At 33.8% G+C, this 12,700-nt stretch overlaps 1 protein-coding gene across 2 annotated transcripts in view; it reads right to left on the bottom strand.

Annotated features, from left to right (window-relative positions):
- Positions 1 to 12,700, bottom strand: part of LOC134273751 (uncharacterized) — a 44,412-nt gene that overhangs the window by 12,842 nt on the left and 18,870 nt on the right. For both annotated transcript variants that reach the window (XM_062755969.1, XM_062755970.1), the window contains exons 22-40: positions 11,067 to 11,128; positions 10,309 to 10,396; positions 10,007 to 10,166; positions 5,146 to 5,200; positions 4,917 to 4,977; positions 4,573 to 4,662; positions 4,241 to 4,303; positions 4,029 to 4,090; positions 3,752 to 3,881; positions 3,537 to 3,607; positions 3,277 to 3,396; positions 2,547 to 2,691; positions 2,143 to 2,293; positions 1,839 to 1,924; positions 1,604 to 1,750; positions 1,222 to 1,317; positions 1,010 to 1,074; positions 794 to 922; positions 600 to 660 (exon numbers count right to left, since the gene is read on the bottom strand). In XM_062755969.1, the coding sequence (XP_062611953.1) occupies positions 600 to 660; positions 794 to 922; positions 1,010 to 1,074; positions 1,222 to 1,317; positions 1,604 to 1,750; positions 1,839 to 1,924; positions 2,143 to 2,293; positions 2,547 to 2,691; positions 3,277 to 3,396; positions 3,537 to 3,607; positions 3,752 to 3,881; positions 4,029 to 4,090; positions 4,241 to 4,303; positions 4,573 to 4,662; positions 4,917 to 4,977; positions 5,146 to 5,200; positions 10,007 to 10,166; positions 10,309 to 10,396; positions 11,067 to 11,128 (1,842 nt within the window). The remainder of the gene's footprint in view (positions 1 to 599; positions 661 to 793; positions 923 to 1,009; positions 1,075 to 1,221; positions 1,318 to 1,603; positions 1,751 to 1,838; positions 1,925 to 2,142; positions 2,294 to 2,546; positions 2,692 to 3,276; positions 3,397 to 3,536; positions 3,608 to 3,751; positions 3,882 to 4,028; positions 4,091 to 4,240; positions 4,304 to 4,572; positions 4,663 to 4,916; positions 4,978 to 5,145; positions 5,201 to 10,006; positions 10,167 to 10,308; positions 10,397 to 11,066; positions 11,129 to 12,700) is intronic.

The raw sequence follows: 12,700 nt of genomic DNA, 5'->3' as shown, positions 1-12,700 counted from the left end.
CATAAGCTCCCCCCAACTTCGTTGAGGTGAGCTAAAAATACATAATACTTTGATAGAGCCCACAAAACAAAACCTCCAACTGCAATTTAAAGCGTTTGTAAGTTTGACCTTGAACTTGCTAAAAAGACAATGGTTTTTTAACACATTCTCTGCTTATGTCATCTTTCAGTGAAATTTGGACAATCAATGTTTTACCATTAGAAAATTAAAGACCTTTACTTAACAGTATTATGTCAATGACCTTGAAGTTGCCACAAGGGCACAAGTCAAGGTTATGTCACAATCTAAGGTCATTAACAATCTTTTTTCAAGTATGAGCTTCCAAAGATTCATCATTACAACGTTATAGCTCTGATATGAATTTTTAGCCTTCAAACTTGCTGGTATGACATTCAGTCAAAGTCAATTGAGACATACTTTCTGGCCATAAACATTCTCTTTTTCAAGTTCGAGCTTTCTATGATTATAACAAAAGTAGAACACAGACAAACAGACATGGCAATTCCTATACAATCCCTGAACTTCATTTGCAGGGGAATACAGTATTTATTTACAACACATGTATTAGAATGTTCTAAATCTATGCTTACTATAATTACCTGATCTAAACACTGGATAACACTGTGGTCTCCATCTTGGTTGATGATTTCTTCTGCAAGTCTGCATGGGAGAGAAAAATGTTTATAACTACAGTATTCAGACAAAGGAAACCCCTAAGGTATACAATTAATTTAGGGTGATAGCCACCTTTTTCTGACTATAGTGACAGAGAAAATTACATTATTTCTAATACCTGTCATTGTTTTCTGCAGCTATCAGGAGACTTTCTAGCAGACATTTGTGGGCGGTGTCATCTGTCAGTCGACCAATCAACTTAATGATGGCAGCTAACCCTCGATAACCCACAAGATCCAAAGGACTACTGCAGACATAAACAAGTATAACAAATTAACGATGTATTTGAGTGCTGTGATGAGAATGAGATTAATATTCTCTCTTTAAAACTTACCGATTAACTGCCTTGGTTACAATATCAAAAATTTCCAGAGCTGGGGGAATTTTTCGTTTCTGATCCTGAAATAAAATTCATTTTTCAATGATATTTTATAAATTTTTTTTATAACTTGTATGCACTGATTAATGAGAATGTTCCTGTATTACTGACTTTGACCTAAACTCTTCATCAAACCACTGACATTTCTACGACAGAGAGGGAGTTACCTTTCTCCAGTACAGACAGGCACACAGATCCATCACCATCTGTACAGGATTCCTGTAAACCTGGAAATTTATCATCGGAGGCTTCTGGAACATCTCCTGAAAACAGAGAATTATTTTAACTCTTTTACATGTATATATTTGCATTTTTTGTAATCACTTTTACAGAACAGACTATGACAGACTTATTATACATTAGTACAAATAGCAAACAAGCAATTTTATAAAATATCAATTTTTATTTTCTAAAAATTGTATTTTATCATGCCAATGAAGCCCCATTTACATACAAAGTGTGATTTTGTAGAACTGCGGTATGTAAAATGTAGAGCACTTGTAGATCCTTGTACCAGAGCTGACAGACCAGTTATATATTTAGACATACCTGAAGGTTGGATCCCTCCTTGGGAGATGCCAGCCCTGACCAGACTAGTTCCTGGGCCAGATTGATGTCGTTGGCTGTGTACGTATCCCACAATTCCACAATATACCTGTGTACACCGGTAAATAAAGAATCCTTCATCCCTATCACCTACAAACAGAGCAAGATTTTAATCTACTGGAGGCGTACCCTTAATAAAAAGATTTTTTGAATATTTAATTTGGAAATAATTAAGTACCTTGGCCATCAACTTTTTATTGCCTCCTGCCACAGTATGAGTCATATCCCACAATGCATCACCAACGCTGTCATCCCAGCTCTCACCTGAAATAACAAAATACTCACGTCCCTGATCTTTATAAGAATAATGTCCTCTCCTCTTATGTGTTATATAATTTATAATTTGATGTGTTTTATAATTTATGTACATTTAGTCACAATTCACATACTCATTACTTTCTCACAATTTTTCTATCATTATAACCCTATTTTACTTAATTCTCATAAAGGAATCTACTATACAGAGATATACATGTACTTACCTCTGGGTTGAACATGAGCCAGTTCACACTCAATAGCCAACATAGGGATCTCAGAATATTCTTGAGGAAATGGATGAAGTCGGCTGATGGGCAGGACTTCATAATCCCCCTGATCACAAAACATCACCTTATAGTCTCCGTTATCTACACACTGAAATATAATATTTAATAATATCAGCTCGTTACCCACATTACACTGAAATACAAAACAATATCATGAAATTTTAATATTACAAATCAAAGGTACGCTCAATGACATTTTTATTTTTAATGTCTTCATTTTTAGCATTACTTCATTCACTAGGATTTAATTTTCCGAGATCTTTTCTGCTTTGCTGCAAATATTCTGGTTTTGTTTTTGATACTGAGTAAAACAGAAACTGAAAGTAAAGTGTTCTACTGACCTCGACAATTCTGACACGATACCAGGTGTCGTCCTGGGTGTATTTTCCCAGACAGATTGTCCCCACCTGACAGGATGTGACCTTCATCGCTGTCACCTCTGACCTTTGTAGTCTGTCATTGATAGCATCTATCATGGCATCCATTCTATAAATAGATCAATAAAATATAGGCTATGTATGATCATCCTTCAGATGAAAAGAACTTTTGAAATAAGGGTTGGTGCATATTCATTGGAGGAAGCTGAAGTTTCCAACTAGAAATAAAATGGTTTTTCCCACAAAATATAAGTAATGAGAAATCAGAACAAATTTTCTTGTACAGTGGAGCCTCATTTATCCGGACGCTTTGGTTCCCAGTCAATTTGTCCGGATATGTGAAGCGTCCGGATACCTGAATCACCAGTTAAACAAGAAAAAATAACATTAAAAAATTCCGTTCCGATGAAAGATCGTCCGGATACTGAAGCATCCGGATATCTGACGTCCGGATATCTGAAGGTCCACTGTACTAATTTGTGAACAGTTTCTGGCTTTTATTGTAATTTTATTATATGTACAGCACATTCTGTTTATGATTTTTGTTTATTACAAATAACACATTTTGAATTCACTTTATGAACACTGCTTATTAGTATATATATATACTCGACAAACTGTATGAACAAGAGATAGAAATCTTTACACCTTGATAGACAGACAGTGTGAACACAGTGTACATTACTCTACTCACTGTTTGACAAACTGACATCGCTGTATAAAGAAGAGACCAGGATCTTCACAGGCAGACACATAGACGGTGTGGAATTCTTCATCCTCGGGCAGCAAGTCTGTCTCCACGGATAACTCCATACTACAATCAAATAGACCTCAATCATTTATGGGTTTTTTTAGGGAGATTTTTTTAAGGAGGCTGGGGGTCAACAAATTAAACACCATATATAACTTATTTTTTAGATATAAAGTTTCTAGAGAGACTTTGTAGGCACTTACTTATCCCCTGTGTCGTGTAGAGTAGGGATGGGTAGTAGACCTTCACATAGTTTGTACAAGTTCTCAACATGCTGAAAAACAGTCAATTTAAAAATTATATGAAAATCCCATAATACTGAACTAAAAACGTAAATTTCGGCAACTCCAGAATTCTCTGTTAAATGCATAGTTCCTTTAGATTTTTTTATTTCTTTGAGATTTACAAATTAAAATACCTCTTCATTTTCCACAGCATATCCATTTTTCAAGAGCTCCGATCTGACGTACATCTTGTTTATGAACCCCTTATTTTCTCTCAGACGTTGTCGCTCTACCAAAGGATCCAGCCAGATGGTGTTTCCAATGCTGAAATTCACCAAAACAATCAATAAGTGGACTACTCAAAATCTATGAAGTGTGCAGTGGGCTCAAGGCATACAAAATCATCTGTGAACATATTTTTATAGTATTACATGTGGAAAAGAATTCAATTATCATCACAAAAGCTCAAACCTCAGTACAATTCTGCCATAGAGAACTTTGTCTTTTAAGATTCCATGGACATACTGGTCAGCCTGAAATGACAAGGTTTGATTGGATATTACTTAAAGCCGAAATTGGCCATATTTCAGTTATACATCAGAGGTGACACTGAGTGAGCTCAGTCACAATGCTCACATCAATTACAGAAAACAGTCTCTGAGCTAACATTGATGAAGACTTACATTGGAGGTCCAGTTTTCATCTCTGTCTATCGGCCTCAACCTGCACAGGTAGACTTCAACAGTCTATAAAAGAGATACAAACAAATTATAAATACTGACAATACTAATATGCAGACAAATCTCAAACAGAGTACATACATTTCTGACAGTTTAACGCTATCAAGTGTTATCAAGTTAGACAAACTAAAATATGTGTTACATCCCTTTTCAATAATGATTTTTACTTTTTAAATTGTGAAATGAGAAAAGGCCTTCTGCTCATTCCTGGCAATCTACATCTACACATGATTAAAGTATAAGAAACTCGGTTGAATGTCACAGTTTTTACAAACCTGGAATGGATATGATTTTAAGTGTGGCGGGAGTTCATAAAGTTTGAACATGGAGACGTCTTTCACTCGACCCTCATCAACAAAAAACACCTGTAATGTTTATCATACAATATTGATGAAATTTAGTAGATCTATATTTATTTCAAAAATAAAAATAAGCAAAAAGAAAATATTTTAGCCATATAATAAAGGAGTTGTCGATTTACATGTGAATTGATGAATATAATGGTACTTCTTTGCTCTTAAATAAGACACTCACAAGTCTCTATATTTGTAAACCAAATTTCTGCCAATGGTCACACAAATCTGTAACATGTGAATTATTACATGTATATACCACCCACCTGTGCTTGCATGGTCTTGGAGCCAGGAGAGTTACTCCCCTTGATATCCTGGATCTGCACTCTGAAAATCAATCAGATAGAAGATCAATAAAACAGAGGAACTATGCTCAGTAATTTGTAAATCTCCAGAGCTTTCATCTATTCCTTTTAAAAAACTTCATAAATATCAGCCAGAATAAAACAAAGTAAGTAACTCTTTATACTGGCGACTCAGTGTGATACCACCTACCTGAAGAACGCGTGGTCGTCTTCTATCGCACACACATCACCTGCACACACATTCCCTGTAAGTAGTTTATACTGTTAGTAGTTTATACTGTTAGTTGTTTATACTGTTAGTTGTTTAAACTGTTAGTAGTTTATACTGTTAGTAGTTTATACTGTCAATTTAACTGGATTGAGATCAGTAAATACCACTAGAGCCGAGCTCGTTGCAAAGCAACGAGTAGGTCTTCCGTTGGAGCTGTGGACAGGAAGTACAGACCTTGGGTCAAGGTCACTGCACTTTTCAACAACCTTTCTTCTCAGCATGAGCCTCCAGTGAATTTTAATTACAAAGTTATGCTTAAACATTTTTTTCTTTGTCAGTGACCTTGATTTGCCAGAAAGACATTTGATCAGAGTCATGACAAAACCTCCAATCATAAGAAATCTATGTTTCAAGTAAAAGCCTCCAATGATTTTCATTTACTACTTCATGGCGTAGTAAAGAAAATATTTCTTCTGTCAGTGACCTTGATCTTAAGAGAATAACCTTGGCTCTGTGTCAAGACAAACACCTTTTAGTGATTAGAAGTTCATAACCCTGACAGGAATTTTACAACTTTTCTGTCATTGGCCAATGAAGATGTTTGAAATTTGCATTATCTCGTTCCATTTTGTCACAGGTCAGAAAAACAACATTGAGGTATTTTAAAACATCACCGGATATTAATATTCAAACAACATGGAGTTTCCATTTATGAAAGATAGACGGGGTTGAAAGTCCCTTCCATGAGACGTATTTTAGGTAATAGCTAGCTTTACTTTCAATAAAATTAAAGTCAAAAGTCCACAAATAAAATATCTTTCCTCATTTATTTCTAAGTTTGGGTAAAAGGGGGGTGAGGAGCATGGGGATGTCTTGATGTATCCCTTATACATTCGAGGTTATTATTCTGTTAGACAGGAAGACCCGAGGAGTTGTGATTTGCTGATCATGATCTAAAACACGCTGACAAACCGAAACCACATGGTTTTATACACGTTATTCAATCAATTTATTTATAATTATTTCCCTTGAAGGAGGAATGCATGGATAAATGATTAAAGAAAATTCCCGATGTACAGTAGCATCCATGCATGGACTTCATTTTAGTACTACTGTCTACATAATGATATTGTGCTTGAAGTTGAATAAAATCATCAAATAAATTAAATTTAAATAGGAAAGGGAGATTATGTGTAATAGAATAAAAATTAGACAATACTTGATACAGGGACTCGCTGGTAAAAACATGAATGTACTTGAATAAAATGCCTCTCACTCGCTTTCTCTCGTACGCGTATTTTTAAACCAAGGAAAGTAATTTGTGCAAGATATAAGTTCATCATTTCTGAGTTATATACAGTAAACGATACAAATGGTTTGACTTTGGTGCCGGTTATGATTTTAACAGTTTAATTCATGTTGTAAAAGCGTGTAATTACATGATATAAATTAATAGACAGTGTGCAGCACAGAAGTCACTTATGAAGTTTACATGTGCCGGTGTTACTTATCGATGTTTAATCCATTTCATTGACTATAATTCTATCCTTACAATTCGGAAGATTCCTTTTAAAAGTTTAAAATTGGTATAGCCATGGTTAATATCTGTGATGAAAAAAAAATGTGTTTCGGAAAACTTGTGTTGAAAACGGATTTATTTGTGTGTGAAAAGAGCAAAGCTTGTGCATTTTAATAAATATTGGTTAAGGTAAAGTAACTGAAGATCGCCAGTCCTTGTGCTATGAATCGTCAAATTACACATGGAGCTAACGAATATTTAAAAATTGAAGACTGATTAATGTACATGTAAAATAAATGCCCCAGCGTTTTATACTAAAGTCAAACCTAAAACATTTTAAGATATTTTTGAAAGATTTAATTTTCTTAGAGAAAATAATATTTGTTTACTGTTGTAGAATGGTTTGAATATGCCAATTATTTTGCCTATGACTGCGGGGTCAATGGTTCACCGCGGTGTGTCGCTTTAGAATTTCTCGGCCGCGTGTAATCGAAAGATAGATTACGTAATGAATCTGGGTTCCAGGTGAATATGAGAATCGCACAGTAAATAATTGTGTATTATTTGACTCTTAAAAGTTTTTTTTTATGAAATCCAGGCGTATATTGTTTCCATTCAAATTGTTTGTGTTTATATTCAAACGAATAAAAGATACTCGTACTTTTTTCTACAACTCTTCTCTTGGAGTTGGAAAGATATTTATTAATAAAAGGAAAATGATACCATCGAATACTCTGAACGGGAAACAAAGAACATGTTTAAAACCTAATTTAAAAAAAAAAAAGATATGATACAGCGTTGTAAAATATTTATTACTTACGGCAAGTTTATTTCAATTATTCTTCAATATCAAAATGAGAACGGAGCCTTGTTTACGGTGAATACGGATCTAGCTTTCTTTCCTACCATACGTAAGACTCGAACAACATAATATTTTCGTGGGGCAGAGATAGTATAAAAAGGAACAATTTTATCAAGAATTAATTTAACTATTCTGTGTGTGTGGTTGTTTATATTTTGTGTATGACTTTGCCCCGCCGCTATCGAGGGAGGCGCGTTATATAATTGTAAACAAACGAGGTGAATGTTAAATCCGTGCACTTAATGGCTGTGAATAGTATTTGTGCTTTTTAGTTATGTTTTATTTTCTCACTATATTGTTTGTTTTTATGTGATAAGAAGAAAAGATTATATTTTTTTCCCTTTTTAGTAGACTTGGTTTATACGATTTTTAAAAAAAATGACATAAAAGGGAAAGTTGTCGGTGAATAAACATGATAATTTGGAAGGAAAAAAGCACAAACACTTCAAGAACTTTATTCTGAAGAATATAAGAATCCAATGTAGCCATGTTTATTATTTATAGTAAGCTTGCTTTGGTTACACGCATGAGGAGCTCTCGTTTACGAGCTGAGTGAAAAGAATTACCTGTGCATATATAGGTCATGCACCAGCTCATTTAAAACAAGACTCGAACATAATAACAATATCATGAGATCAGTAAGATGTTAAAGCACAACTTTATAATCGATAGTCATTTCGTAATATTTACCGTTTTTGAGTTATAAAGCAAAACCTTTCAAGGTCCTTAAGAAGCTAAAAAATGACATATCCCTAATTATAGGGGCCAGCCCCTTGTGAATATTATTATATGAAAGCCCTTGCAATTATGCACAACTTTTGTTCATTATGTCTTAACAAAATATTTTTAGTTTTCAAGATAAAAAGGAAAATATGTGTAAATTTTCGCTCTTTTAGGCATTCTAATTTTTGACCCCTATAAAGCGCCATTGTGAATACAGAAATCGAAAAACAAAAACTGATGTGCACAACTTCAATCCTTCTGTTACCTAAAATCAGTAAAAATTCTGCTCCAGCTTTTGTGGTCTCTGAGCCTTTATCCGGAAACGAAAGCTTATAAATTTTCGTTTAAAGGGAAATAACTCAAAAGCGGAAGTGAATTTTTGAAATGTTAGATAACATTCTGATAGAGTTTAATAATGTCTATAATGTCTGGAAATTTTAGCCAAATCCGTTGATAAATAAGTGAGATATGAGGCCTCAAAGTTGGCGTCTAGGAAGTAGAAGAAAAAAAAAAGAATAACTAGAGCCGAGCTCGTTGCAAAGCAACGAGTAGGTCTTCCGTCTTGTTTGACCGGAAGTAACTTTTATTTTAAAAAAAAGAGTAATGAAGTCTAAAAATTGGTTAATCCTCCAAATCTATGTTAAGTATAGCAAAATTAAGCCATTCTTTGGTACTTCCGGTTTGACCAGAAGTGACGACGACGGACGGAAAATTAATATTTAAGCTTCTAGTGAGACATGTTACCCCAAAACCTGTCAAAAACGGCAAAAATATGCATTTTCACAGAAATTTCTACTTTTAGTAACCACGGCAACACGGATGTGACGTCGTATCTTAGTGTAGTCACTTGTGTGCGACCCCCTTTGTAGATAAAGCTTGATATTTTGAACAACTTTGCTTCTTTGATGCATAACAAATTCTCAATACTTTTTGTATCTTAGTGTATCTTGTGTGCCAAAAAAATTTTGGCCCCTCTAGGTCCCTTAATTTAGGGGTCAGCCCTTTTTCAAAAACCGACATATCATTTGAAAGATCTTTTAATTCTGCACAAATTGTGTTCTATATATTTTAACAAAATATTTTTAGTTTAGAAGATAAAAAGAAAAATATGAGTAATTTTTGGTTCTTTTAAGCGTTCTAATTTTTGACCCCTATATAGCGCCATTTTGAATACAGAAACCGAAAAACAAAAACCGATGTGCACAACTTCAATCCTTCTATTATCTAAAATCAGTAGAAATTCTGCTCCAGCTTTAGCCATCTCTGAGCCTTTGTCTGGAAACGAAAGCCTATAAATTTTCCTTTAAAGGGAAATAACTCAAAACCGGAAGTGGCTTTTTGAAATTTTAGACATCATTCTGATAGAGTTTATTAACGTCTATAACGTCTGAAAATTTGAGCGAAATCCGTTGAGAAATGAGCGAGATATGAGGCCTCAAAGTTGCGGTCTAGGAAGCAGAAGAAAAAAAAGAATAATAATCTTGACCAACAGAATCAGTAGAAGGTCTTCCGTTAGAAACGGAAGACCTTAATAATCTTCCAACAGAATCCAACAGAATCAGTAGAAGGTCTTCCGTTGGAAACGGAAGACCTTAATAATACAAAGTCAATGTTTTAAAAGATGTTTTCCTTTCCATATATTTTTCTGATCTATCATAATCTAAACATAACTGATAAAATGAGTTTCATTTTACGAACCAGTTTACTAACATACTACATAAAATTAATTTTCATACCAAGCCTGACACGATTACTTTCTGAAGAGAACCAGTTTTCTATCTCAAACGTAATGGACAGAGCGGTGCTGGAAAGGTCAGAGAATGGTCCGTCTCGTTCTCGATGCTCTAACACTCGAGCATAGTAACAGGAGGCATTCACGACGTCGGTGACACGAATCTGAATCAAAAGCAATGTAATATTTTATTATCTTATATGGACAACTAAATAGATACACGAGAAAAGTTCAAAGCTTTTCAGATATAGAAATATAAAAAAATTCTTAAAGTTACCTGAAGCTAAAAATAATCCGTTTCCTTACCTTGATTTCACCTGAGGTCAAAAGGTCACAGCAGGGCTTGTCTACATCAGGTAAGATAATGTGTCGATTGGGACACCTGGTCTGAAACCTGTCAATGGGAATCAAGTGATAAAAGAAATTCTTTTCTTTTTTCACAAGATGTACATGTAAAAAGTTGGGCAGAATGAAAGAAATAAAAATGAAATAAACTTTCTCTTTGTAGTTAAAATAAGTATATAATTTGCCCTCAGCTCTCATAATCACCATCATAGACTGACCTCAATGCTGGAGACCAGCAGGCTGGAAGATTTATGGAAGTAACTTTTTTAATTCTTTTTAATTAGAAACATTTATTACAAGAGATTTGGTTTAAATGACTTCACATATATTTTCCATCATTAGTTCTCACAGCCCTTGGTCTTTGTCTCATTCTTTAGTTTTCATCATTGGGCAAACCCTAAAGACTGAACTACGTCTTTTATCTGAAAAATGTATCGCCTCTATCGAGGATTGAACCGGGGGCCTCTGACATGAGAGTCCAGTGTTCTACCAATTGAGCTAACAACTCCACTCACTTATCAGAACTATTATAGGGTCAGTATTTTTCTGTAGCATTATTACATGCACAATTTCAGGAATTCAATGACAATACTTTAGTAAACACCAATATTTGTAAAGCAATTATAATATCACTTTTTGAATTTTCAATTTAAAATTCTATGATCTCCTCCCTATCTTGAAATACACAGAACCAATTTTAGTTGAAGTAGGATACTGACCTACAAGATCCATAAGCCTTGAGGTAACTACACAGACCCTTCTCCTTGTCTTCTTCTTGTTGCTGCAAATAAAAAACTAGAACTGTCCAATAGGGACAAATACCCCCGCTGGGTTTTTCAGAGTAGGTGCCAATTCAGAAATATTTTATGGATCTAGTAAGAGGTGTTCACTATTGTCTAATAAAGTGCCCCGCCACAGCATGATACGCCCATCAAATATTGTTCAATAATCATAAATTGGTTAGGGTGCAAGAAAATCAAGTAACCTTGATTAACAGATTGACACAGATTTCAATGATCTAATTTCCATTTCTTATTATGTTTAAAATATTGTACATACATCTCTAAAAGACTTACAGTGTAGGGATTAATTAAAACAAATAATACATCATATATAATTCTAATTAAACTGGCTGTGTTAGAGCTTAACAAATATCCATCTGCAGCTTTAAATTGTTTATTGCATATTTTATGAAATAATAGAAATGCTACAGTCTAATAAACAAAAATCAAAAATTAATTATTCTTTAGACTATAAAATTCTAAGTGAGACATGACTGCAATTTGTTGCAAATATATAAAAATTGAAATGTAATTTTTTTTTTTCAATGAACACATGTATAATTAATTTTAATTATATTATACAATACTAATTCAGTTTCAACCATACACTAAAACATCAATCTGTTTTAATTACATTACACCAATTGAAAGATCTTTATCTGAACTACAGCCATCAAGAACTCTTAATTAACACAAGCAACTATAAGGCCAAAAAAAATTAACCAATAGTTTCTCAGGCACCGCCGCATCAGTTCAAAAAAGGCCGCATTGATCAATTTTATTGACATATTGGAAAGGGAAATAACTCAATTTTCTATTTTTCCAAGTTGAAAAAGAAAAGTTATTCCCCTTTTCATAAATGCAAAGAAAGACGTTTTTATTAGAAAAACAATGTATTTCCTCTAAATCTAAAGTATTTTATGAGTTAACTTTTAAATAAATGTTTGGAATAACATTATTTAAATTTGAATACATATTATAACTAATTTCAGAGAACAAAACTTAAGAATTAGTAGATATTATCATTTTACTGCACAAATGACTTGCAAAAACAGGTGTAAAACCTGCTTCCCAAAAAAAAAAAAAAAAAAAAAAAAAGCCTGCCTGCCGCATTGAATTTTGAATTTTTTGGCCTGAGAAACAATTAATTAATTTTTTTTGGCCTAAGGCCATTTCTTTTTGCCCAACTCCCAAGAGATAAATTAAGATTACACTGCATCAGATCAGATCTAGAGATGCTCTTGCCAGTTAACTCCTGACAATGAACTCATTTATTCTCTCTAATTTGACATGCACATTTCTGCTATCAAAAATTCTCCTTGACCAGTGCTTGATAATTATGCCCATGGGACAAACTGAATTCCTCTCAAATCATTAACATTTGTTACAGAATCTGCTGTAAAGTATATGATGAAAAAGTAAGTTTTTACTTCATTTAGCATTTTGTAATAAGGATACAACTATATTTTAACTAGGGATGTCAACGAGTACCCGGTTAACCGGGTACTCGATCGAACGTCCGAGTATCGAATACTAAAATCGGTACTCGGTTACTCGGATGTATATTTTTG

Source organism: Saccostrea cucullata, unplaced genomic scaffold, assembly GCF_032062105.1.
Source record: "Saccostrea cucullata isolate Sc308-1 unplaced genomic scaffold, CSIRO_AGI_Scuc_v1 ctg134, whole genome shotgun sequence".
Lineage (NCBI taxonomy): Eukaryota > Metazoa > Mollusca > Bivalvia > Ostreida > Ostreidae > Saccostrea > Saccostrea cuccullata.
This window is presented reverse-complemented; position numbering and strand designations above follow the sequence as displayed.